The sequence below is a fragment of the Macadamia integrifolia genome, chromosome 1, assembly GCF_013358625.1.
Source record: "Macadamia integrifolia cultivar HAES 741 chromosome 1, SCU_Mint_v3, whole genome shotgun sequence".
NCBI classification, from domain to species: Eukaryota; Viridiplantae; Streptophyta; class Magnoliopsida; order Proteales; family Proteaceae; genus Macadamia; species Macadamia integrifolia.
The window spans coordinates 11,864,970-11,890,397 of record NC_056557.1 but is presented as its reverse complement, the minus strand read 5'-3'; the positions used below and the strand labels follow the sequence as shown (position 1 = coordinate 11,890,397).

The following is a 25,428-nucleotide window of genomic DNA, read 5'->3' as shown; positions in this document are numbered from 1 at the left end:
AAGTTATTAATTGAGTCAAGTCCTTAGTTGTTAGTTTCCTTTTTCAACTAGTTTCTAATTTCAGTTAGTTTCTAATTTCAGTTTTTAGTAGCTATTGTATTAGGAGAATATTTGGTTTCCTTTTTGAGGAACCTTCTATTTTGTAATTCCCTCCTTCATTAACATTATAAATAAAGAAGAGGAGGCTCCTAAAGGCCTAGATGATTTTGATAAAAAAAATTAATGGTTGTTGCTATTGTCTTCTACATGGAGATTTGTCTTGTGTTTGATCAAGGCTGATGGAATTGGTGTTTGATCCAATTGACTCTCAGCGGTGTGAAGCACAAGAGGTCCTCTTCCTTAATTCATCTTCTTCTTCTCTCAACTATACAAAGTGTTATTGATCTGCTCAAGTTCTTACAGAGTATTCTGCAACATTGGGACTAGGTTGACTTGTCAATCCTAGTTCTACATTACCAAGAGCATTGAAGACGATGTCTCATGGTGTATGCTCTTCTCCAACGATATCATGTTGGTGGATGAGAAAAAAAGGGATTAACACTAAGTTGGAGTTATGGCGATCAAGCTTAGAAACAAAAGGTTTTTAAGATAATCAGATTGAAGACGGAGTATATGGTAAATTTAGTCACACTATGGTGGGTAATGATATGGTGAAAATTGAGGAGAGATAGATACCGCAAAGAGACTATTTTAGATGTCTAGGGTCATCTATAAATAAAGCTGACATAGAGGATGATTTTTCACAAACAAAAGTGGGATGGATAAAGTGGAGAGATGCGAACGGAGTATTATGTGACTGATGTGTTCCTATAAAGCTTAAAGGAAAATTCTATAGGACTGTTGTACTAGTGGCTATGATGTATGTGGAAAAATGTTGGGGCAGTTAAGAAGTGTCACATAGATAAGCTATGTGTAGCAGAAATGAGGATGTTAAGATGGATGTGCAGCAAAAATAGGAAGGATAAAGTAAAGAATGAGCATGTTAGAGCTGATTCGGGAGTTGCCTCGATCAATGGTAAGCTCCTAGAAAGTTGTTTGATGTTGTATGACCATATTAAACGGAGGCCTAGGGACGCTCCAATAAGGGGGAGCGATTTGATTCAGATTGAATGAGCTAAAAGAGCTAGGGACAGGCCTAAAACGACCATAGGAGAAGTAGTGAGGAGTGACATGCATAGTCTAGGTCTTGTCCCAAGTATGACCTTTGATAGAGCCGTTTGGAGGGAATGATCCATGTAGCTGACACCATTTGGTCGAGATTTTCCTGACTTTCTGGTGTTGTGCTATTTTTCTTTTATAGTCAAATTTCTTTTTTTGTTTTTGCACGGATCCATGTGGCCAACCCCATTCAGTTGGCATAAGGCTGAGTTTGTTGTTGTTATGTAAACATAGTACAGTTTGTGGTTGGTTTAGGCTGGCTAATTTTACTAGACAAAAGGTGTCTTGAAGCACCACTTATTTAAGTTTTATGGGTATTTATCGAAGTAGTGTAAACAAGAAACAGCCCCTCTGCAAAGTGGGGGTAAGTCTGTGTACATTATGATCCTCCCCAGACACTCCAGTGGTGGGAGCCTCATGCACTGGGTACGCCCTATTGGAGTGGTGTTAACCTTGGGATGCTCATCTGTGGGTGGCTTAATTAATGCAAAGGCTAGTATTGGCTGGACTTTGTAGCTCTTCAAATGAACATATAGAATTGGCTGTTCTTCAATTATCTTTTCTTTGAAATTCTAGCATCAACTACATCCTTCTATTTGATTATTAATATTAATTGTATTTGTTTTCTTATTATATTAGCAAGAGAGAATGGAAAGAGAAATGGAGATCAAGAGGGTCCGACAAGAGCTACTGCAACAAGCCAAGCAAAAAGATTCTTTGGCATAAGCTTCTCAGTTGTTAGATGTGGCCCTGGCCTCTGAACTTCCTATTTTGTAATGTTGTGTTACTTTTCCTTATTTTCTTAATAACAGATTCCGCATAAACATATTAAACATTTCAATCTGAATGGCTTATTCTCAGTGGAAAGTTACCTTGTTCTTTTCTCTTTTTTTTTCCCCCACCGATTATCAATTGTTGGGAATATTTAGTGGTTGAAATCAGTCTTATGTGGTGACTGCATCATGGATGGATTCAAATAACATTCGTTATGTGCCAAATATTATCTGGCATTGTTTTGTGCTCAATATTAAATGTTTTATCCTTGTAACAGCTCATTTTGAATTCTTATGAGAAAGACATTTATTTGTTGAGATTGCAGCCAGTTTATCTTTCCAATTTCAGTTTGAGTGATTGTCAAATCTGTTGTCGAAAAACGACTGTGGTCTGTTTTGAGGAGATGATGGATGACCCATGGTCATATACCTATTGTTTAAAGAACAGAGAAGGGATCTTTCTGCTTTGTACCTCCTGCCTGGTTTCAAAACATGACTTAACCTAACTGCCAACCACGGACCAGCTCCCTTTTAAAAAGTGGAAAAAGAAAAAAATAATATTAAACCTTTCTGGATTTTTAACCAAGCATGTGCTTCTCAGCCAACTATATGAATACGTAAAACTTTAACAAACTTACAGGGGCTTGTAGTCATTCTGGAGATTTTATTGTAGAAAGATCAATAGGCCTATGGTGCTTCATGCAGTACTAGTGTTATTTATTATTATTATTATTATTTATTTATTTTTTATTTTTTAGAGTCTTATAGAAAGCTTTCTTGTGCAGTTATGTAATTTAATTCCTGTAGGTAGTGAAGATAGATTTTTGAATTCCACCAGCCACTTTTGTCCCTTGCAATCTTTTACATCTGGTTTCTGCAGGATGTTTAAGTTATTGATGTAGGATTGGGAACCCTGTGAACTCAGTTAGGGTTCTATGCGTATTATTGATTTCAACTTCAATAAATAGGTTGGGTAAAAGGAAAAATGTTTTAGAGAGGATCATTCCTTTTCTTCAGGAAAAAAAAATGGGTTTTAGAGGGGAGGATCAAATAATCATTGAGGTATTTGGTTTCTTGAAAAGTGTTGAAGAGTTGAGATGCTAGAGAGTAGGTTTAGGTGTCGGATTGCAAATATGCTATGAAACTTGAAAGGATTGTGATGCAGAGAAGTCACGTAAAGGGCTTATTTTATTGTAAATAAGCCTTGGGATGGGTTATATATGTGTTTGACCTTTTGGCCAATGGGTTTTCATTGTAATGGGCCATTTTAATTGGCCTATATAATATGGTTAGAGGCTAATAGGTATACGGGATTAGTAAAGTGAGTTTTTATTCTTTAATCTACTTCTTATTATTATTTTTTTTTCAGTTAGGCTGGATTAGGATTCTATAAGTCCAGTATTGTTTTGAATTGGTTTCTTAGTTAATTTATGTTACCTTGTTAATTAAGGATTGGATTAGGTCTTTTCTTTTTAGTATTAAGCCTGTTTTTGAGTTTTTAAATAAGTTTGTAATGGAGTTCAGCATTGTACACAAATTTGATTAATGAGATTTTGGCTTGAGCCTTTTCTTTTGCTGCTGATAGAGTATGCATGCTGTGAGACTCAGCTTAGGGTAGGAAATCCTTGGATCGGTGTGATTCTGATCTAGGACTGCTGGTGGGGAGCCAAAGGTCACATTCTTCCTTTCTATCTCCATTTTGCAAATTATTGTTCTTCTAAAATTTCTGCAATTCTTAGTCTAATCAGGAATTCATATGCAGGACTTTTTTTGTATGAATTTGAGTTAGAAGAATCTGGCCATTGGAATATCTTCGGATTTTGAGGACTTGTTCTTTATTGTTCTAGAGAGACTCGATCAGTATCTCCATCAGATCTAACCTGCAGATCTGTGGTTTTATTACTGAATTTCCCATTCTGCCTTCATCTCTTAAGTTGAGATTCTGCTTTCTGAATATAGACTCGATTTACTGGTTTTATTAATCTGTTGCTGCTGAGTTTCATAATCATGTTCAGAATTGATTGATCTATATATTCCAATTTCTGAATTCTGTTTTGTGTGGTAAATTTATTGTTATACAGGTCTCCTAGTCCAACTAGGATCGACTCATATTCTCAGATCCAGCCCTTGTGTTGAGTTGGGATTTTCGGCTAGTGTTCTACCCCTGATTTACTGAACTCGACAGAGTTTCAGGTTCATCTGAGTCTCTGATTGAAAGTAACTAGAGTTTTGCATATTTTGATTTAATTTTCCATATTTCACTATTTCTCTAATTGAGATAATCTTGCAGTTGAATCATCGCAGTCTTTTGACTCTGACCAGAATCTGAACTCCATCCAATTAGGTTGACTCTTTTTATTTTTTATTTGGATTTACTTGAGAATCTGTCCGAGATGTAGTGCTTCTTTAGAAAGAGTTTTGTCTCTTGGGTTTTAGATGGAGTTGCTAGGTGGTGGTGGGGGAAATTGTCTGGAACAGGGATTTTAAAGGAAGAGTGCTGTTAGGTAAGGACGGCTATGATTTGATGGTAATTTTCGTGTAAGTGATGAATGCTTGTATGGTTAGGTTTGTTTTTTTTTTTTTTTTCGTTTTTTTTTTTATTATTGAATCAAGGAGTTCCAACGGTTGAATGTGGCATTTGTTTACGGTGATTCACAGGAAGCAAATAGAAAATAAGAAACAAGATGACCGTGTGTCGATGGGGCTTTATTGGACAAATCATCTGCTGAAAACTAAACTTCAGTAATTGTTGCATTTGGGACTTGCTTTTTTGAATGTCCTTGGTATTCAAAATATATTGTATTCACATATCCTTGTAGTAGATCCCGTTAAGTTGGAATAATGCTGAATTTGTTGTTGTTGTATTTTTCATCATTTAAAAGGATGATTGTGGTTTTCCTTTTCTTTTTTCCCTGTGGAGAAGGGATGATGGCGTCATCTTATGCCTAGCACAGTTTGATGGGTATTTCAGATTTCAGGTATTGTTTTAATATTTTTCTCTTATGGTGAGAAATATAAAACCTTCTTTGAGGGAGGGAGGGAGGGAGGGAGGGGGTTGATTTATTTAACTATTGCACCTGACCTCGCACGGAGCCTTGTCCACCGGGTATGGTCTTTTAAATGTACAGTGAAAGTGGGTTGATGATTTGCGGGTGTTTCTTTTTTTTCATGGCAACATATCTTCATATAACTTTTGTTCTCTTTTCTTTTTCGGGGAAAAAAAGAAGAATAAAGAAAATAGGGGGAAAAATAAATGTCATTTGTAGATCCTAAACATAGGGGTACACTGCTTGAAAATGATAGGCGCTTCTTGTATCTTATTACCATATTGAGTTGATATCTTGTCACCAATGGGATTGGTAGCCTAGTGGAGAAAATGTCTTCAACTTATTACCACTCGAGTCGGCTGATTGTGGGTTATCTTTTGGGGGTAGGGTTTTTTTCGGCATTTGTGTGCAGTTTTGCAGGAGGGGAGGGTGTGGAATCGTACAGTAGGGGAGGTTTTAATGTAGAGAGAGTGTGGGTCCCATGGTGGTTTGTGAGGTGCAGTGTAAAGGAATCCACATTATGTTGCTGTGTGATTCCTTTTCCTCTGTTTTTTTCCCCAATGAAAAGGAAGGCTTTACACTAATTATAAATTGGGAGAAGGTTCTTTGAAACCGCCAGGAGACCATATGATAGTACCCTTTATCTTCCGGCTCTCTCCTCTTCAAATGATACGATCTCGCCGCCCTTTCATTTATGAAATCCTTTCACCACACCTCATTGGTGTCCTCTATGCCACTTGCTTGTAGAATACTCCATTCTTTTTATTCAAAACTTTAAGTTGCTGGTTATGATGTCTTGTTCTTTTTTAACTAAATCAGTTAGGCCTCTAAAATAATAGATGCCATCTCTGTGGTCCTGCGTGACTCCCAAGTGTATAGGCCCCCCCCCAAACCCCCCCCCCCCCAAAAGAAAAAAAAAACTATATTAAGATTGTGGCCTTGAGATTTTTCTTAGCTTCCTGTTGATTTAGCAATGGTTTAGCAATACAACATGTCAGACTCTCTTCACCTCTTTGCTTTAGTGAAGAAGTTATTGCCTACTGTTCTCAACTTGCATCAAAATATACCTGATTTTTACTTGACAAGAGACCTTATTTATTTCACATGTATATTTGTGAGAGTAGATTATCTAATTAAAACAGAAAGAGGTCGGATGGTTTCAGGGGCAAAAATGTGCTAAATCTTTCCTTGGTAGACCTGTAGTTAACTCCGTATCTATTCTACTTCTAAGTTGTATGATTTGAGGGAAAGGAGATTTTCTTCTTTGAGGAGTTGGGGGAAAGCTGAGAGTCATAGATTTCTCATACTTGGAAACTGGCAGACTTATAGTAGGCCATGAGGATTACAATTAATGTGCTATAAAATAACTGCTCTTTGCTACTGTATACTGCCCCTAAAATGGCGAGTGAATGGGCATGAATTTTTTTTTCGTTTCAGTGGATTGAAATCTCTTCGGAACTCCGACTGAATGCTGTAACATAGTCTTGTGAAAATTTCACCTTTGGATTATGTAGAAGAGGCATGTGAACCATGGGCAATGCTTCTTTCCATGAGTCTTTCACCAGCTAGAGCATTGCTGTATTATTTTCACAACATTGAACAATCGCCGAGGGAGGAAGGTGGCCGATACAGATCTCGTGTACTGTTCTGAAAAGCGGGAATAACTCTAGACATTTACGATGGCGTAAAACCGCATTAACTTCTCCTGCTGTTAAGACCCCCCTTGTGAAAGAAAAAGAAAACAGGATCAGATGAGAAAGTCATATGCAAGAAAAATGCCCATTATCCTGTGTGTTCTATAGCTTACAATTGGAAAACCGCATTAACAATGTAGTTTGCACCAGCGGTTGAATGCAGAAAGGAGATTTTTTCTCCTACGCTAGAAGAGGAGAAATGTGGAAAATAATGTGGTAGCGGAACCTTTTGAACGTAGTGAAGGCCCTAGTGTGGCAATGGTAGCCTTCTCCCTCTCCAACCCAGGTGCTTCTTTAATTTCTTGTTTTCTCTAGTTGTGTTAAGTGTATTATAGGGATATCAGAGAGAGGAAAGAATGGATAATTAAAGTTTATTATTGTCATTTACCTGTAGCTTCTGTCCTTGTAACAATTCTGCTTCAAGCTCATCGAAAGACCTGGTGGCGAAAATTTGAAAAATTAATTATTATGGTCATTGGATTCAGAAGAATATAGTTTCTAATGTTTGCATCTACAAGATCTAGCCAAAGAAAAACCTTTGCCCACTATTCCTTGCAAAAGCCTCTGCAACTTTCCTGTTTCTTCCTCCTACTGCCATAACAGAAGTTTTTACTACATTTCTTCATGGTATGATGTATGTATGCATTTGAAGAATAAAAATATAGGAATCGAACAAAGGAAGGAATTTTTTTCTGGTTCTTACAGCATGTTGCGATCACATCAGCTATCCCACAGCTCTCAAAGAAGGTGCTATCTCTGACGGATGAAAACAACAGCTTTGAGAAGCTCCTCATCTCTTTCAGACCAATTCTCATTATTGCAGCCTGTTAATTATGTAGCTTAGCATTTTAATCATGAGCTTATGCAACTCAGTCGGTAAATTTAAGTAAATAAAGCAGGACATAGCTGCATACAACCTTTGTATTGTTCCCCATCTCCAAGCCATCAACAAAACCTGGGCAACCAAAAGTTAGATTCTTTGATTTTATTGGAGAGAGCCCGGAAAAAAAAGACAAGGGAAGGAGGGAAAAAAACTGATTAATTGAACCTGCAGCAATGGCGACTACATTCTTGAGTGTTCCACATAGTTCTACTCCTTCTATGTCTTGGACCTGCCATTTTTTTTAATAACAGACACAAACATTAGATCTGTTAATGGTGTTTGAAGTACGGGAATTTGTTGTTTGTCTACAATGGTAGTGCACTGTACAGTTGCAGTGTTTAGGCTCATTTTTTATGATATTCATTTGTTAATTGAATGGGTTTTATCACTTTTATGTGATTATAGATTGTGGATTGATGAATTTCAATTTGGATTGAAAGAAAGAAAAGAGAAAGAGAGACATCACACTCACAGTCGTGACCAGGAAGTATGGAGTAGCAAACAGTTGAGCCCATCTGTTTGCCACCTCTTTATTCTCCCTGTATCCTATTGTTGCTTCGCTCAACTTCTCGGCAGCAATCTGTGAATTGCAGACTCATCTTTGTTAGTAGAAGAAGAGGAAATTGGGTAATCAAATCAAGTTGGCTTTATCACCTCATCAGCTATGTTTGCACCCATGAGAACACAACAATTGATCCCAAGGTGTTGAGAGATGAAGGTGCTGATCATGTGTGGGCCTTCCGTCGTTACCTCCATTCCTTTGATGAGGGATATAGCCTCAACATCCCCTCTTATCTTCCCAACAAGTTCATTGCATATACCTTCCATGAATTGATGTGGAGTTACAAAAACCAACATGTTTGCATCCTTAACTGCAATGGAAGGAGAGAAAAAGGAAAAATGAAGGGCTCTGTCACTGAATCATCAGATTGGATTTGATCACGTTCGAAAATTTCGCAGAAAGGGAACCAGAGTAAGAAGAGAACGTATACCTGCATTGTCGAGATCGGGATCTGCTACTACATTCTTCCCAAGCTTTATGCCAGGGAGATACTTCACATTCTCCTGTTAGAAGGAAAAAAAGATTAGAGAAAGAAGAAGAAAGCTAGAATTGATGTCTAACGTTGAAGTATTATAGCAGGGAAGGATGTGCAGAGAGTTTACGTTTGTTCGGTTCATGACTTCTGAGAGCTTCTCGCCTGTAGGTAGTGTCTCCTCAAATACCCACATCCTCACTTCATCTGAAATAAAGGTATTGTTGGTGGAGAAGAAAGAAACATAATTTCAGTCAGTAGTTCGACATTTGATTAGGAAAAAATGTCAAAATAAAATGCACGACATGTGTTCGTGGGAATTCCGTAGAGAAAAATTTCCACTGTGTACTATAATCCTCATGGTTTGATTTGTCTGGCAATGACTGATGAGCTCTGCCTATACATTGATACATATGTGATATAGTTGGTGTATTATGATGATGGTAAGAAATGTTAATAGAGGAAAAAAGGAAATGGGAATGGTATGGATCTACTGACATACTCACCATGGAAGGAGCTCATCTTGATGGTATTGGAGGCGATGAGTTTTGCTGCGACACTACCCCAATTGCCGCTGCCGATAACTGTTACTTTGGATTTCGTCACTTCTTCATCGGTGGGGCTGGAAGGAATGTCCTTCCCTTCTAAATGCCCATTCTGTGGAATTTCCAGACCTGGAGCCATGGAATAGATAGATGGGTAGAGAGAGAGAGAGAGAGGTTGAAACCACGAAAGAGAGATGGTAATGTGATTTATTTATATAACTAATGAAAGCTCAGGCGGAGAATTTGATGATTTGGCGAACACGTTTCCTGGGTTCATGAGACCATGTGTTTGTAGATCAACTCTCTCCCTCTGTGTGTCTCTGTTTGTTTGTCAACATAGTTCGTCTACTACAGAGACGAAAGGGCTAGAGAAAGTACAAACACCATCTTGGAGCTTTGCTTGGTGGAGAAGGAATGAGAACACTATCCTGACACGCGTTGGGAATTTGAAAGAGATCAGGAATTGAAACTGTAGGAGCTGAACAGGAAGAAGAAGAAGAACAAAAGATCCTCTTTGCCAGTTAACACCTTCTGTTCCATAAGCCCACCATGAAATCTCTCCGATTTGAATTCCTGTTTCCAAATTTAGAATTGAGTCTCAATGACAACGCGTTTGTGATTTATCTATGAAGGAGTTGCGGGGTGAGGGTGAGCCATCTCCTCAATTGGGAAATGGAAATGTTTTTATGTGGGAGGAGAAATCGAAGTGAGGAAGTTGGAAGCCCCTGTTTTCAGGCTTTGGCTTGGTTAAAGATCCTTTCTTTGTGGCGATCCAGCAACGGACTTGTCACCAGTAAATAATTGACGAGTGGCTCGGTTAGCTGTTGGGATCAATTGCCAAATTTAGGTTCTTTCAAGTTCTTGTGTAAACCATGATACAGTGAGAAAATAATTCTCTGTTTTTTCTCATCCCTGTTTTTCCTTATTTTGTTATCTGCAGAACGTGACACGTCGACAACTTTAAGACCAACGCATCGGATGTAATAATCTTCATCCATTCTTGACCGTTGGTCTCCTTGTTGTCCACGTGTCGCGTTCTGCAGGTAGCAAAACAAGGAAAAACATGAATGAGAAAAACAGAGGATTTTGATCCTGATTGTGCTTGCCAAGTTTCAGAAAAAAACGATATATATGATTAGAAGTACTAGGAGGCTAGGCCTCAGTGTCATTGTTGGCCATTTCTAGGTCTGAGCCTGAGCTATAATTTGGAGGGTTAGTGTTAGGCCTAGGCCTAGCTCAAACCCGTTGTGTACATTAGCATGGAAAATAGTTATACGGTAGACCATATAATTGAGTTGGCTAATTAATATGTGATAGACCACACTCTCACCACTTTGATCTTCTATTTACATTATTCAATAAGAGGGTTAGATTCCATGGATTAAGAGGTTTTTTTCTTCGTGGGTGAAATATGAAATCTTACCATCACACCTAAGGATGCTTCTTCAACAAGAACTTCATGAGAAGGCCTTGAATTTGCACCTAAAAAAGAGAAGGCCTTGAATGACCTAGGGTTTTTGGGTGTGCTGACCACATTCTTACCACTTTGATCTCCTATTTACAGTATTCAATAAGAGGGTTAGATTCCATGGATTAAGAGGTTTTTTCTTCGTGGGTGAAATATGAAATCTTACCATCACACCTATGGATGCTTCCTCAACAAGAACTTCATGAGAAGGCCTTGAATTTGCACCTAAAAAAGAGAAGACCTTGAATGACCTAGGGTATTTGGGTGTGCCATGGCCTAATCTCTCTTTCAATTTATATTGTGTTTGGGAAAGATGGCAATGGCCATGATAGGGTTATATCATTACTATTAGGAAATATTTCTTGTACAACCCTCGTAACTAACCCGAGTTTCATATCACACCAATTTTTTTAAAAATTTCCCTAATTATTAACATAAACTCGATCTTATGAATTTTGATTGCTAGCCTTGACCCTTTTCTTGATCATCATGAAACCAACAATTAAAAGAAATTTTCATTCTCAGCTGCTCATAGATGGTGATACAAAATTTTATTCCATTCTCGGCGAGATACAGCAAACAAGAGATTACATTATTAACTAAGGCCTAACCACAAAAATCTTCAAAGAAAAATGTCACTTCTCCTCAGAGCTCGTCCTTGAGAGGGGAGACCGGCTTGGCATCCCTATCAGGGGAGATTTTGATAGGATAAGAAGCTTCCATGGCTATACCACACAATCCTCCTTGGGCTGGTATTCCACGCTTCATTCTAATGTAACCTTGTTCTCCCCAATCTGCTCCCCATGAGTTCTTCACGGTCCAGTACTTGGTTCCATCAACAGTTGTTCCATACCCTACAGCTGCCACTCCATGATCCAGTTCTGTCCCACAGGGTCCAGTGAATACTCCCTGTTCATCATCGATCATCACCCACAAAGCAATTAAATTAAAGATCAGTTCATGACCCATCTTAATTTCAATATTTCTTAATTGATTTTTCATCATTTACCTCTGAGTAGAACTGGAAAGCTTGACCACTAGCATCAATGGCAACAGAGACAGGTTGGTTTGCTACAGCTTTCATCAAGGAAATCTCGAAAGGAGGAACGTTCTCATGTCCATCAATTGTCACCAGGGGAGCATTCACCTGCAAAATCTTACTTCTTAGTACTCTTAATCTGATCACCTCTAGATGAGTGAGTTCATATCATATATATTACCTTGGATACAGCACAAGTTGTATTTGTGGCTGTGTAGGGATAACTCTCCTCTGTAGTGATCCCTCCAACCTTCTTGATGTACTCAAACGCACGATCCATGAGACCTCCATTACAGCCTTGGTTACCATCCCCTGTGTCGCAATCCACCAGTTGCTGCTCAGACAAGGACAGCAGGTTCTGGGTTTTGATTTGGTTTATGCCCTCGACCGCAACAACAGTTGAAAAAGTCCAGCAACTTCCTGTAACAGACATAAAGATAACACATTAATTTTGTTGGGTTTTACGTTGAAATGGAAGTAATAATCTTACATCATCGAATGTGAATAACCTAATGTGAAAAGGATTTTCTTACTAACTTGTAAGGATAAGATGTACCCAAATCTCAATAAACGCATCAATTATATATTGGAATCTCCATTAATTATTGCTCTCTTACCACATTGGCCTTGGTTCTTGACAGGGGTGACGGCACCTTTGGCTCTCCAATCGATGGAGGAAGGGACTTTATCGAACTTCTCGTACATGAATCCACCAGTGGCTTCACGTGAAGACCCTCTCATCATGCTGTGATGCTTTACCTTGGAGCTTGCGTAGAGATTCCTGAACTCAAGGTTGGTGAGGTCACCAAACTTGTTAAGCTTCAACTTGTAAGGATGATCCTTCTTGTTGAATTCATGAATGAACTTAACATTCTCTTTGAACACATTGAAACGCTTTGGCTTCTCTAAGGGATCTCGAGTAACCATGTGATGATTCCTCCAACTCTCGTACAAGTCCCGGAGACTATCTTCCGTCTCCAGATCCTTTTCATGGAAATCGAAGCACTGGGCTAAGCTCAGAAGTAGAGCAAACGATAAAGCAACAACTAGAACAACCTTCTTCTCCATTGCCATTGGTTTCAAGCTTTGATGGGAATGTAGGGATCATAAAGCTGGTTTATATAGAAGAAGCACGTGGGGAAACCTCATCGTATTCTCCACCAATCAAATTAATTATGGAAGGACAAATAAGAATGCAGAATAAGGGCATGGGAAGATATGATAATTAATAAACAAGTTGAAGCTGTTCAAGTTTGAATTGACAGACCTAAGCATGTAGTCATTGAGATCATTTGTCCTGGCACCATCTACCATCCCACGTGATAGATATACATGCCATGCAATAAATCCATAAATCAATAAATAAATAAACATCGATCGTTTAAGGGAGAATGTTTTCATTTTTAAATACACATTGGTCTCCGAAATGATTGCCCCTTCTCTCATAAAATGTGAAGATGTTCACCTTGTTGATGCTTTAAGGTGTGCTCCTAGTGGTCCCCGTATCTCTTAAATCAATTACAAAACATTAAAGAGCATATATGGAGTAGGACTAACTAATTCTTTTATGGGTATACTATGTATAATGCGTCCAATAATATATTGCATTTAATTGATTTTAATCGGTTAAAAAAATGGCAGTTTAAATCATTTCACTTAATAAAATAAAAACTCTCTCTTACATTCGAGGCAGACCTTGGTGCAACAGTGTGGTTGTTCCATTACAACCTAGTGGTTGTGGATTTGAATTGAAGAAACAACTTCTTTGCCAAACAGGGAGTAAGACTGCGTACATAATGACTTTCCTCAGGTCCCGCAATAGCAAAAGCCTCGTGCACTAGGTACATCTATCACTTCTTGAAAAAAAATGAATCAATTAATAAACAGTTTTATCGGTTTTGATTTAAACATTTTGATTCAATTAGGTAAGTGGTTTCAGTTTTCCCATTCACCCCCTTAAGCTGATTCCAATCTGATTTTTTTCTGAACCAATTGGAAGGCCAGATTTCTCCTCAACCCTAGAAACCCAGATAAGATTGCCTGCATTGGAATGATAAGAATCGAGGTTGGGTTCGGCCAATTCCAATTTAAATCGGCCGGTTTATCCAATCAAATTCCCATTTTTTGATTCATAGTCCAAACTCCTCACACTGGACTCCCATTCCTTAAGCGTCTGTTTGGATTCCGATTAACCCTAATTTTATGTATTGAGTCTGATAGAGTTGGGTTGAGTCCAACCTGTTAAAAAATGATTTGAATCAGAATTGAATTGGAATTTATGAAAACAACATATCTGTACCCTTTTTTTGAATTTTTAAACCCTACTTCTGTATTTGATCACATGATTTTATTATTTATTTATTTTTTTAGTACTCTCATGTATATTGTATTATTATCTTCATATATATCCAATATGTATAATGTAGTACTGCACCTTACATTAAATAAGTTGTTCGTATATTACTTCAAATTGTTAATTTATAACCTTTCCCCATAGCAGATGATGACTAGTCCTAATTGGGGGATTTTTTTTTTTTATAGAATCCATCATTTTATCATGTGGCATGGCAGACACTATATAAAATCACTTGGTAAGTTGGTAGGTATAATAGAGGGAAGAGGGTTTCTTACGCTGCCAATGTAAAGAAGGAATTTGTGCGTCATATCAGTTGTTATCTTGAAAAAGATATGGCTCATATATTCATAGTAGGAGAGAGAAAATATCAAAAATACCTTTGTGAGAGGGAAATTGCATTCTGGCAGCGTAGGTATGTTTTCCCCATAGTGGAGATATAGTGATTGCTTCGATTTAATTGGCTCCATCAGTGTGAGAAGTGTGTATTATGAGAGTATGAGATGGGGGTGTCACATGGTCACTTCCAACTGGTTTTGATTGATAATCGTCGGTTAAAACAGAAGTCAAGTTGATAATATGATATTGGGGTTCGGTTGGTTTTAGTTTTGGCCTAATTCAGTTATAGGGTTTTATTGGGCCGTATTGACGAACTCTAATCAGTCCTTTATTGTTTGTTATTGATTCGATTTAATTTTCCATATATATAAAAATATAGGGAGAGGGATTAGTGCACTACCCTACATGTGGTAAGCAAGCGGGTGACACCAATGAAGGTGCAAAATGGGAATTTCACAGGAGAGAGAGAGAGAGAGAGAGAGAGAGAGAGAGAGAGAGAGAGGACACTAGCTTACAAAATAAAATGATGCAAACTAAGATTTTTGAGAAAAAAAGAATTCTACTCGGAGCATGACCTACGCCTGCTCTCTCCCATATGTTTATCTTTCTCCTCCCGATGTGAAAGCAGAAAAATAGTCATAGAAAATACCAACGTAAGCTGCACTCCCAAACAGAGACTGATTGCAGCCAAGACAGCCTGGGCCTAAAGCCTGAGCAGTCCAAGCCAAATCGCTCGGGGGATCAGGGCAAAGTATTGATAAGGCTCCGTTTGTGGAGGGCCCTGTTATTCATTAGAATTGGCAATAACCCAAAAATTAAAATGCTCCGTAATATTATTCAGGTTTGATGGTATTTGAGGTCCAAAAATACCTGGCCCAATAGGTTGGCCCGAGCTTAAAAACAAGCTGTACGGGGAAACTTAGGCCCAAAATAAAAGCCCATCTATGAATTAATGGTATTAGGCGTGGTTTTTTCTGACCTTCTCCTGAGCCCATGGGCTTAATAAAGGGAGCGGGCTGTGCCTGAGACCGTGATAAGCCTTCACATAGAGAATAGAGAGATATGCTCCAACTTCTACTGTGTGAGACATACTTGCATTTTGTGGGTTAGGCTCGGATGAAATTTAGCTGCTGCCTGGGTTGCAGCCAAGTAGCTATAATCCCTGTGGCAGCCAAAGAAATAGAATCTAAAAGGGTAATTTGGAAAATACTATAACCTGGGAGGGTATTTGTGAACTCTAGGGGGAAGTGAATTATTCCATTTCTTTGGCTGCCAGCAAGGGGTTGCAGCTACTTGGGTAGCAACAAATTTTTTCCTTTAGGCTCAGTCTTATTGCTAATTTTGGCCATAACTCAGCTTGAGCCTGAGATATAATTTAGTGGGTCAGGTTTGGGTCGGCAGGCCCAACAGCGTAGATCAATATGCAAACGATCTAGTACATGGTAGACTATATAATTGAGGCATTGATGGTGGTTGTATGGGTCCCTAGGGAATGTTTTCCATTATGCACCAAAGTGAAGAGAGAATCTCTTAATTCAAGGTGATTTGTCACTCGAATGCCATCATCAACTCTGGCCACTATTCCTATTTACGAATTTGTGAAATACCTTTCCCAATTCAAGCGGAGGGATAATTTCCTTGGATTAAGAGGTTCTCTATTCATAATGAATGAGGAGTGAGGCCTTACCACCAACCCAAAGGGTGCTATGTCACCAAAAACTTCATGAGAAGGCTTTTGGTAGTGCCATGGCCTAATCTCTCTTTTTATATTGTGTTTGGGCAAAATGGCAACAACCATGAGGGATTATATATCATAATTATTAACATAAACACTGGATCTTATGAATTTCGATTGCTTTCCTTAACCCCTTTCTTTATCATTATGAAACCAACAATATAATTAAAATAAAATTGCCATTCACAGCTGTTATAGATGTTGATACAATATTTTATTCCATTCGCTGAGAGATACAAGAAATTAAATTATTAACCTACGGCCTAACCACAAAAATCTTCAAAGAAAAATGCCACAACTTCTCCTCAAAGCTCGTCCTTGAGAGGGGAGACCGGCTTGGCATCCCTATTAGGGGAGTTTTTGATGGGATAAGAAGCTTCCATGGCTATACCACATCGTCCTCCTTGGGCTGGTATTCCACGTTGGATTCTAATGTAACCCTGCTCTCCCCAATCTGCGCCCCATGAGTTCTTCACTATCCAGTAATTGGTCCCATCCACAGTCGTTCCATACCCCACAGCTGCCACTCCATGGTCCAGTTCTGTCCCACAGGGTCCAGTGAATACTCCCTGTTCATCATCGATCACAACCCACAAAGCAATTAAATTAAAGATCAGTTCATGACCCATCTTAATTTCAATATTTCTTAATTGATTTTTCATCATTTACCTCTGAGTAGAACTGGAAAGCTTGACCACTAGCATCAATGGCAACAGAGACAGGTTGGTTTGCTACAGCTTTCATCAAGGAAATCTCGAAAGGAGGAACGTTCTGGTGTCCATCAATTGTCACCAGGGGAGCATTCACCTGAAAAACTCTTACTTCTTAGTACTCTTAATCTGATCATCTGTAGATGAGTGAGTTTATATTATATATACATACCTTGGACACAGCACAAGTTGTATTTGTGGCTGTGTAGGGATAACTCTCCTCCGTAGTGATCCCTCCAACCTTCTTGATGTACTCAAACGCACGATCCATGAGACCTCCATTACAGCCTTGGTTACCATCCCCTGTGTCGCAATCCACCAGTTGCTGCTCAGACAAGGACAGCAGGTTCTGGGTTTTGATTTGGTTTATGCCCTCAACAGCAACTACAGTTGAAAATGTCCAGCAACTTCCTGCAACACAAGTATCAAACATATTCCATGTCAAAACTGATATGAATGGTCTGTTGTAAAGATTTATAGAGATTTATAGATACTTGAACACCCTCTCCTTAACCCGCATAACTAGTTATAAAAAACATAAACCAATCTATTATTATATATATATATATTGGAATCTCCATAAATAATTGTTCTTAATTTGTTGTTGACTTACCACATTGGCCTTGGTTCTTGATAGGGGTGACAGCTCCTTTCTGTCTCCAATCAATGGAAGCAGGGACCTTATCGAACTTCTCGTACATGAACCCACCAGTGCCGGAAGTCCCTCTCATCATGCTGTGGTGCTTCACCTTGGAGCTTGCAAAGAGATTCCTGAACTCAAGGTTGGTCAGATCACCAAACTTGTTAAGCTTCAACTTGTAAGGATGATCCTTCTTGTTGAATTCATGAATGAACTTGACATTCTCTTTGAACACATTGAAACGCTTTGGTTTCTCTGAGTGATCTCGAGAAACCGTGTGATGACTCCTCCACCTCTCGTACAAGTTCCAGAGACTATCTTCAGTCTCCAGATCCTTTTCATGGAAATCAAAACTCTGGGCTAATCCCAGAAGTAGTGCAAACGACAAAGAAACAATAAGAACAACCTTCTTCTCCATTGCTATTGGTTTCAAGCTTTGATGGGAAGTTAGGGGTCATGAAGCTGGTTTATATAGAAGAAGCACGTGGGGAACCCTCATCGTATTCTCCACCAATCAAATTAATTATTGAAGGCCAAATAAACATATGCAGAATAATGGTATGGGAACAAGTGTACATTAAACAAGAAGTTGAAGCTGTTCAAGTTTGAACTCATGGACCTAATTCTATCCAAAGGAAATAAAATAATATAAGAGGAAACCAGATAGACCTAAGCAAGTAAACATTGAGAACCTAGATTTTTAAATAATAATAATAATAAAAGTCATTTAGAATTTTTTGCCCTAGCACACCATGTAACATCCCACGTGATAAATATACATGCATGCAATAAATAAATAAATATGATTTACATCAATTACAAAACATTAATAATAGGTTTAACTTCATGTTATAGTACACCGCATTTAATTGATTTTTAAATGGTTTAAAATTGACGATTTAAATGATTTCACTTATTAAAATCAAAACCATTGTTTATATTAGTGGGCGGACCTCAGCACAATGATTCAGTTGTTCCATTGTTTTCCAGTGGTCACAGGCTTGAATTGTGAAATAATTTCTTTGCAAAGCAGAGTAAAAGTTGCATATATAATGATCCTCCTTAGATCCCGCAATGGCAGGAGCCTCATGCACTGAATACACCTATCAGTTCTTGAATTAAAATCGAACCGATTAATAAACAATTTGTTATATTTGATTTAAACCGTTCAATTCAATTTGATAAGTGGTTTCAATTTCCAATTCATACCCTTAAGCTAATTTTAATCTGATTCCTTTTGAATTGATTGGAAATTGTACAGAATTCTCCTAAACCCTAGAAACCCAAATAAGATTGCTCACTTCAGAATGATGAGAATATAGGTTGTGGTTGGCGAATTCCAATTTGATTCAGCTGACTTACCCAATTCAATTCCGATTTTTAAACCCACGCTCCCAACACATAGTCCCCACTCTAGACTCCCATTCCTCAAGCTTATGTTTAGAGATTTAAGTTATCCCTAATTCCCCTTCAAGGCTTCAACAACAATTCAAAAAGTTATCTTATCAGTGGTGTTTAATGGATAATCTTTTGTACATTGTTTTAAAAATTAAATCGGTCGCTTTTGATTAACACTAATTTGATTTATATTGAGTCTGATCGAATTAGGTCGAGTTCATTGACGAAAACAGATCTGTATCATGTGGAATGAGGCATGAGGCAGACACCATAAAGATCCACTTGGTATTTTTTTTTTTTCTTTTTTTTGTGAAGATATAAATCCACTTGGTAAGTTTATATATAATAGAGGGAAGAGGGTTTCCTACATTGCAAGTGTAGGAAGGAATTGAATTTGTACGCCATATCAATGGTTATCTTGAAAAAATGGGGCCTGTATTAGGAGAGAAAATATTAAAAATACCTATGTTTTAGGGAAATTGCATTTTGACAGCCTACGGAAGTTTTTCCCATAATGGAGATACAGTGATTGCTTCTATTTGGCTCCATTAGTGTGAGATGTGTTGTTCTGAGAGTATGAGAAAGGGGTGTCACAGAGTCGGTTCCAATTGGTTTCAATTGATTAGAACCGATTTTATGCATGTATCGGCTCAGATAGAAGTCAAATCATTAAAGTGATATTGGCGTTTGGTTGGTTTTAGTTTTGGTCTAATTCGGTTTTAGGATTTTATTGGGTTGTATTGGCGGGCACTAATCAGTCCATTATTGTTTGTTACCGATTCGATTTGATTTTTCATATCTATAAAAATATAGAAGAAGGGATAGGCACACCGCCCCGTATGTGATAAACTAATGGGTAGCACTAATGGAGGCACAAAATGAGGTATTGAAAAGAGGGGTAAGAGGGTCATTTCATAGGAGAGAGAGAGAGGGGAGAGAGAGCTCTTTTTCGGTTATAGATTAGGTCCTATTATGCCACACAAAATGGCCTGTGGTGACTGCTCGATGGAGCCGTTGCCCCAGTCTGCACAAAAAACTTTGAAATCTATAAGCCAGTCGTTAGGTTAGTAGTTGGGGGCTGTGTTAGTGAGGGGCTGCAAGCAAGTGGAGTCCAATAGTTAGGGGAAGAGTGAAGAGGCAAGTAGCGTGTTAGGAGTTATAGAAACAAAAAAAGCCCAGCTCTACCATAGATTAGGCTTGTAGTCAGACGAGCTAAGCCGCAAGAAGTCTACTCATCCCTGTGTCTTTCCGTTTGCTAGAATAGCCGCCAACTTTGATTATCCAAATGAGGATTTGGTGTCGTCCTATAACACTTTTTTTCATCTTGACATATCCATCAATCGTCGTTCAAATATGGAGAGGATGTGGTGGTAAACCCGTAGCTTTGTCTAGAGTTGGGTGTCTAGCCATGTAGGAATACTCACCTTAGCCACTAGAGTGACCCCACCCCCATTTGTGTGTGTGTGTGTGTGTGTGTGTGTGAGAGAGAGAGAGAGAGAGAGAGAGAGAGAGAGTGGGTGCTAGCTTACGGTTCACCGGTGAGTGCAGCCAGTGTTTTCCCAAAATGAAAATCATGCAGACTAATATTTTTGAGAAAAAAAATAGAATTTGTCCAAAAGCAAGGCCTACGTAAGCACTCCCATGTGTCCATATCTCTCCTCCCAATGTGAAAAGAAACCTTTACTCCAAAATATTTTGACGACAAAAAAAAAAAGAAGATAAGAAATTCTCATGTAAGCTGCGCTTCCAAACAGAGAACCACTTTTCAACATGTTTATATGTTTTTTTAGTTTTTGTATTGTTCTTTTTTACTTCAACCAAGAATATCCATGCCAAATCACTAGGGGGAATGAGGGCAAAGTATTGATCAACTCAGTTTGTGGACAACCCTGTTATTCATTAGGGCTGGCAATAAACCAAAAACTAATTCCGTAAAATCCATTCTCAAGTTTGGTGGTATAAATTCAAGTTTGGGACAACATTTTAACCCTTCAAAAGAGGTCCAAAAACACTTGCATTTATGGATTGGGCTCAATCTCACTATCATTCTTGGTTGTAACTCAACCTGATACTGAGGCCCAAGCCCTGCAGTGTAAACGAGTATGCAAAATGGTGTAGTACATGGTAGACCATATAATTGAAACACGGATAGTGATTGTATGGGTCAATGGAGAAAGTTTTCCACCATACACCCAGGGTAAAGAGAATCTCTTAATCCAAGGTGATTTGTCACAATGATTGAACTCCTCAAATAGTAGTGAATGTCGTCATCAGCTCCTGCCCCTTATTTCTGAATTTCTGAAGTACCTTTTGTTAACTCGATCAGAGGGTTAGATCCCGTGGATTAAGAGGTTCTCTCTACACGATTGGTGAAGAGTGAAACCTTATGCCAAACCCAAAGGGTGCTACCTCATCAAAAACTTCATAAGGGTTTTGAGTGACCTAGGGTTTTTGGGTGTGCCATGGCCTAATCTCCACGTAAGTTTATATTGTGTTTGGGCAAGATGGCAACAACCGTGAGGGCTTATATCATAATTATTAACTTAAACACTGGATCTTATGAATTTTGATTGCTTGCCTTAACCCTTCTCTTGATCATTATGAAACCAACAATTAAAAGAAAATTGCCATTCAATTCACAGCTGCTTATAGATGTTGATACAATATTTTATTCCATTCTCTGAGAGATACAAGAAATTCCATTATTAGCCTAATGCCTAACCACAAAAACTTCAAAGAAAAATGTCACAAATTCTCCTCAGAGCTCGTCCTTGAGAGGGGAAACCGGCTTGGCATCCCTATTAGGGGAGTTTTTGATGGGATAAGCAGCTTCCATGGCTATACCACATCGTCCTCCTTGGGCTTTTATTCCACGTTGGATTCTAATGTAACCCTGCTCTCCCCAATCTGTGCCCCATGAGTTCTTCACTATCCAATACTTGGTCCCATCCACAGTTGTTCCATACCCCACAGCTGCAACTCCGTGATCCAATTCTGTCCCACAGGGTCCAAAGAATACTCCCTGTTCATCATCCATCATCACCCACAAAGCAATTAAAAGATCAGTTCATGACCCATCTTAATTTCAAGTTTTATTAATTTCTCATCATCACTTACCTCTGAGTAGAACTGGAAAGCTGGACCACCAGCATCAATGGCAACAGAAACAGGTTGGTTTGCAACAGCTTTCATCAAGGAAATCTCGGAAGGAGGCACGTTCTCATGCCCATCAATTGTCACCAAAGGAGCATTCACCTGCAAGATCTTACTTCTTAGTACTCTATAATAATCTCACCAGTAGATCATGAGTGAGTTCATATTTTATGATCTATATATATACCTTGGATACAGCACAAGTCGTATTTGTAGCTGTGTAGGGATAACTCTCCTCTGTAGTGATCCCTCCAACCTTCTTGATGTACTCGAACGCCCGATCCATGTAACCTCCATTACAGCCTTGGTTACCATCGCCTATATCGCAATCCACCAGTTGCTGCTCAGACAATGACAGCAGCTTCTTTGTTTTGATTTGGTTTATGCCTTCAACAGCAACTACAGTTGAAAATGTCCAGCAACTTCCTGCAACACAAATATCAAACATGTTTCCACGTCAGATCTAACATGAGTAGTCCAGACTTATAAGTACTTGAACACCCTCTCCATAAATAATCGTTCTTAGTTTATTGTTGACTTACCACATTGGCCTTGGTTCTTGATAGGGGTGACAGCTCCTTTCTGTCTCCAATCAATGGAAGCAGGGACCTTATCGAACTTCTCGTACATGAACCCACCAGTGCCGGAAGTCCCTCTCATCATGCTGTGGTGTTTCACCTTGGAGCTTGCAAAAAGATTCCTGAACTCATGGTTGGTCAGGTCTCCAAACTTGTTGAGCTTCAACTTGTAAGGATGATCTTTCTTGTTGAATTCATGAATGAACTTGACATTCTCTTTGAACACATTGAAACGCTTTGGCTTCTCTGAGAGATCTCTAGAAACCGTATGATGATGACTCCACCTCTCGAACAAGTTCCAGAGACTATCTTCAGTCTCCAGATCTTTTTCATGGAAATCGAAGCTCTGGGATATTCCCAGAAGCAGAGAAAATGAGACCACAACTTCTCTGTTTACTGGTGGCCTAGCTCTTTACTGAACATCATGGAAAGATGGATGAGGAATTTCATTTGGAGTGGCGACCCTGAAACAGCCAAAGGAGTTACAGTTAGTTGGGACTCAATCTGCAAGCCTAAACAAGAAGGAGGGCTGGGAATTAGGCGTCTAAGGGATGTCAATAAAGCTTTTCTCTGTAAGCAGGTATGGAATATAAGACACTCTTCATCAGCCCTGTCCAGCATTATTAATGCTCGTTTTTTGAAGAAAAATGGGGAGCTTAAGAAAGGGTATAAATCTTCCACCATTTGGCCAGGCCTTCGAAGAATGTGGTCTCTTGTCTCTAGCAAAGAGCGATGGGTGGTGGGTAATGGGGTTTCCATAAACTGCTGGAAAGATAGATGGGTTGACTCTGAATCTTTTCAACAAAAGGCAGGTTTGAGAGAGGAGTTATTTGCATCTTCCTCCATGACAGTTGCGGCCTTTATTGACAATTATGAGTGGAACTTCCCCACGGTTTCATCTTCTCTTCTCCAAGATTTTTTTCTAGCTGCTTCAACTATCAATATCCCGAGAGGCAACTTAAAAGATACATGTATTTGGACCCTCTCTACCTCTGGTGAATTCAGTACTTTCTCAGCCTGGAATGATATTCGCCGCCGAAATCCCAAGGTTCCTTGGCATGAGCTGGTCTGGATGAAAGGCCTCTCTCCTCGTCAGTCAACTTTTGGCTGGCGTCTGTGTCACCAGAAGCTTACTACTGATGATATCATTATGAAAAAAGGCATATCTTTAGCCTCCAAATGCATCATGTGCGGTCTTCATGCTGAGACTCTGCCCCATCTCTTCTTAAATTGTAGTGTTTCTCGAGTCCTTTGGGAAAATTTCTTGAGCTGTTTTGGTTTTCTTTGGAAGGATCAATCCTCCATTGCTGATTTGATATCCTGGTGGAAACGAAAGCGAAGAATTTTGTCCGTAAAGGATCCTTGGGCAGCTGGTTTAATTATAGTGACCGACACTATTTGGCAAGAAAGGAATCATCGATGGCACGGTGGTAAGAGTAGGGATGCCTCTCTGCTATTCATGAAAATATTGAGAACGCTCAAGGAGTCTAATCTCAACTTAAAAGGGGTCATTCGGACTACTGCTGATCTTCTTTGCTGCAGGAAACTAGGGTTGCATGCAGTTCCAGGCGACCCTCCTTCCATTCTTGAAGTCATTTGGTGCAAGCCTCCACTCGCCTGCTCAAAGATAAACATTGATGGTAGTTCCATGGGAAACCCTGGTCGAGCAGGAGGAGGGGGTGTCATTCGTGATTCCAATGGGAAAGTTATATTCTCCTTCAAGCATTTCTTTGGCATCAGTACGAACTACTATGCAGAATTCATGACTTTTCTTCATGGTATCCGCCATGCTATGGGTCAAAAGATTACAAACTTGTGGATTGAATCTGACTCTGTGGCAGTAGTCACCGCTGTTCAAGGCAAGTCTCTCCCTTGGTTTGCCCTGCAAGAGTGGCTCTCTTTACAGCACTACCTCAATTCTATATCTTGGAAGATTTCTCATTGCTACAGGGAAGCCAATCCAATTGCGGATTACCTTGCAAAATCAGCTGCAAAAACAGGATTATCTGGAACCATGGAGGAATTTCCTACTCATATTATTGAGGAGATTAGATGGGATTCTTTCTCCAAACCAAGATTTAGATTCTGTAGATAGCTTTGGAGGACCCTGCTGATGGCAATGCCGAAGGTGGGGTCCTTTCTTTAGCTTTTGGTCTTTTTCTTGCTATTCCCTTATATCTTTTTATTCTCCATTTTAATACAATTTTGATTTCTAGCAAAAAAAAAGAGAAAGCAACAAGAACAACAAGAACAACCTTCTTCTCCATTGCAATTGGATTCAAGCTTTGATGGGAACTTAGGAATCATGAAGCTGGTTTATATAGAAGAAGCACGAGAGGAAAACCACCTCGTATTCTCCTCCAATCAAATCCATTATTGAAGCTGTTTGGGTTTGAACTGATAGACCCAAGCAAGTAGTTGGAAACTTGGAATCGACAGATCTGTAACCCATTCTTGAATTTTTTAAAAACCCTACTTCTATACTGATCACGTGACAAATTGTATTTTCTATACTCCCATGTATATTATATTATATATATATATATATATATATCTGCATACCCACCAACCATCATGTTGCGCTACTGCCAAAGTAGACTTATATTATTTTTACCGAAAAACATGTGGACTTACATTATCTCTAAGAATATTTTTTCGTAATGAGTATTTTTTTTTCATGAGAATGTATAACACATGGGTTCCGAATTACAAGCATTAAAATTTCAAGGAGTGGAAAAGATCATTTGGTCCTACATGTTAAGGACTGACCCTTCCAAGTAAGGGAATCAGCCTAGCCACTTTCTTCCTTTGGAATAAAATCGAAACTGCATGACTTTACATAGGGTGCAATATGCATAGAGGAAAATGTCGTAAGATCAGG

At 38.9% G+C, this 25,428-nt stretch overlaps 4 protein-coding genes across 4 annotated transcripts; all 4 read right to left on the bottom strand.

The window, feature by feature from the left end:
* Nucleotides 1-6,250: 6,250 nt before the first annotated feature.
* Nucleotides 6,251-9,870, bottom strand: LOC122082622 (glycerol-3-phosphate dehydrogenase [NAD(+)]-like). The gene is made up of 11 exons (XM_042650311.1): nt 9,096-9,870; nt 8,720-8,796; nt 8,548-8,620; nt 8,210-8,427; nt 8,028-8,135; nt 7,721-7,784; nt 7,590-7,627; nt 7,376-7,496; nt 7,209-7,263; nt 7,061-7,109; nt 6,251-6,699 (listed from the first exon to the last, which is right to left on the bottom strand). Exons 1-11 carry the CDS (start codon nt 9,271-9,273, stop codon nt 6,544-6,546), a joined length of 1,137 nt encoding a protein of 378 aa, XP_042506245.1. The 5' UTR covers nt 9,274-9,870; the 3' UTR covers nt 6,251-6,543.
* Nucleotides 9,871-11,098: 1,228 nt separating this feature from the next.
* On the bottom strand, nt 11,099-12,715 carry LOC122082628 (vignain-like). The gene is made up of 4 exons (XM_042650316.1): nt 12,259-12,715; nt 11,823-12,061; nt 11,612-11,749; nt 11,099-11,511 (listed from the first exon to the last, which is right to left on the bottom strand). Exons 1-4 carry the CDS (start codon nt 12,713-12,715, stop codon nt 11,248-11,250), a joined length of 1,098 nt encoding a protein of 365 aa, XP_042506250.1. The 3' UTR covers nt 11,099-11,247.
* A 3,515-nt stretch (nt 12,716-16,230) lies between these two features.
* Nucleotides 16,231-17,836, bottom strand: LOC122082635 (vignain-like). The gene is made up of 4 exons (XM_042650329.1): nt 17,392-17,836; nt 16,951-17,189; nt 16,738-16,875; nt 16,231-16,637 (listed from the first exon to the last, which is right to left on the bottom strand). Exons 1-4 carry the CDS (start codon nt 17,834-17,836, stop codon nt 16,374-16,376), a joined length of 1,086 nt encoding a protein of 361 aa, XP_042506263.1. The 3' UTR covers nt 16,231-16,373.
* A 3,593-nt stretch (nt 17,837-21,429) lies between these two features.
* On the bottom strand, nt 21,430-23,168 carry LOC122064123 (vignain-like). Its single transcript, XM_042627860.1, has 5 exons — nt 23,047-23,168; nt 22,512-22,957; nt 22,157-22,395; nt 21,934-22,071; nt 21,430-21,838 (listed from the first exon to the last, which is right to left on the bottom strand). The coding sequence occupies exons 1-5, from the start codon at nt 23,166-23,168 to the stop codon at nt 21,575-21,577; spliced, it is 1,209 nt and encodes a 402-aa protein (XP_042483794.1). The 3' UTR covers nt 21,430-21,574.
* Nucleotides 23,169-25,428: the final 2,260 nt, after the last annotated feature.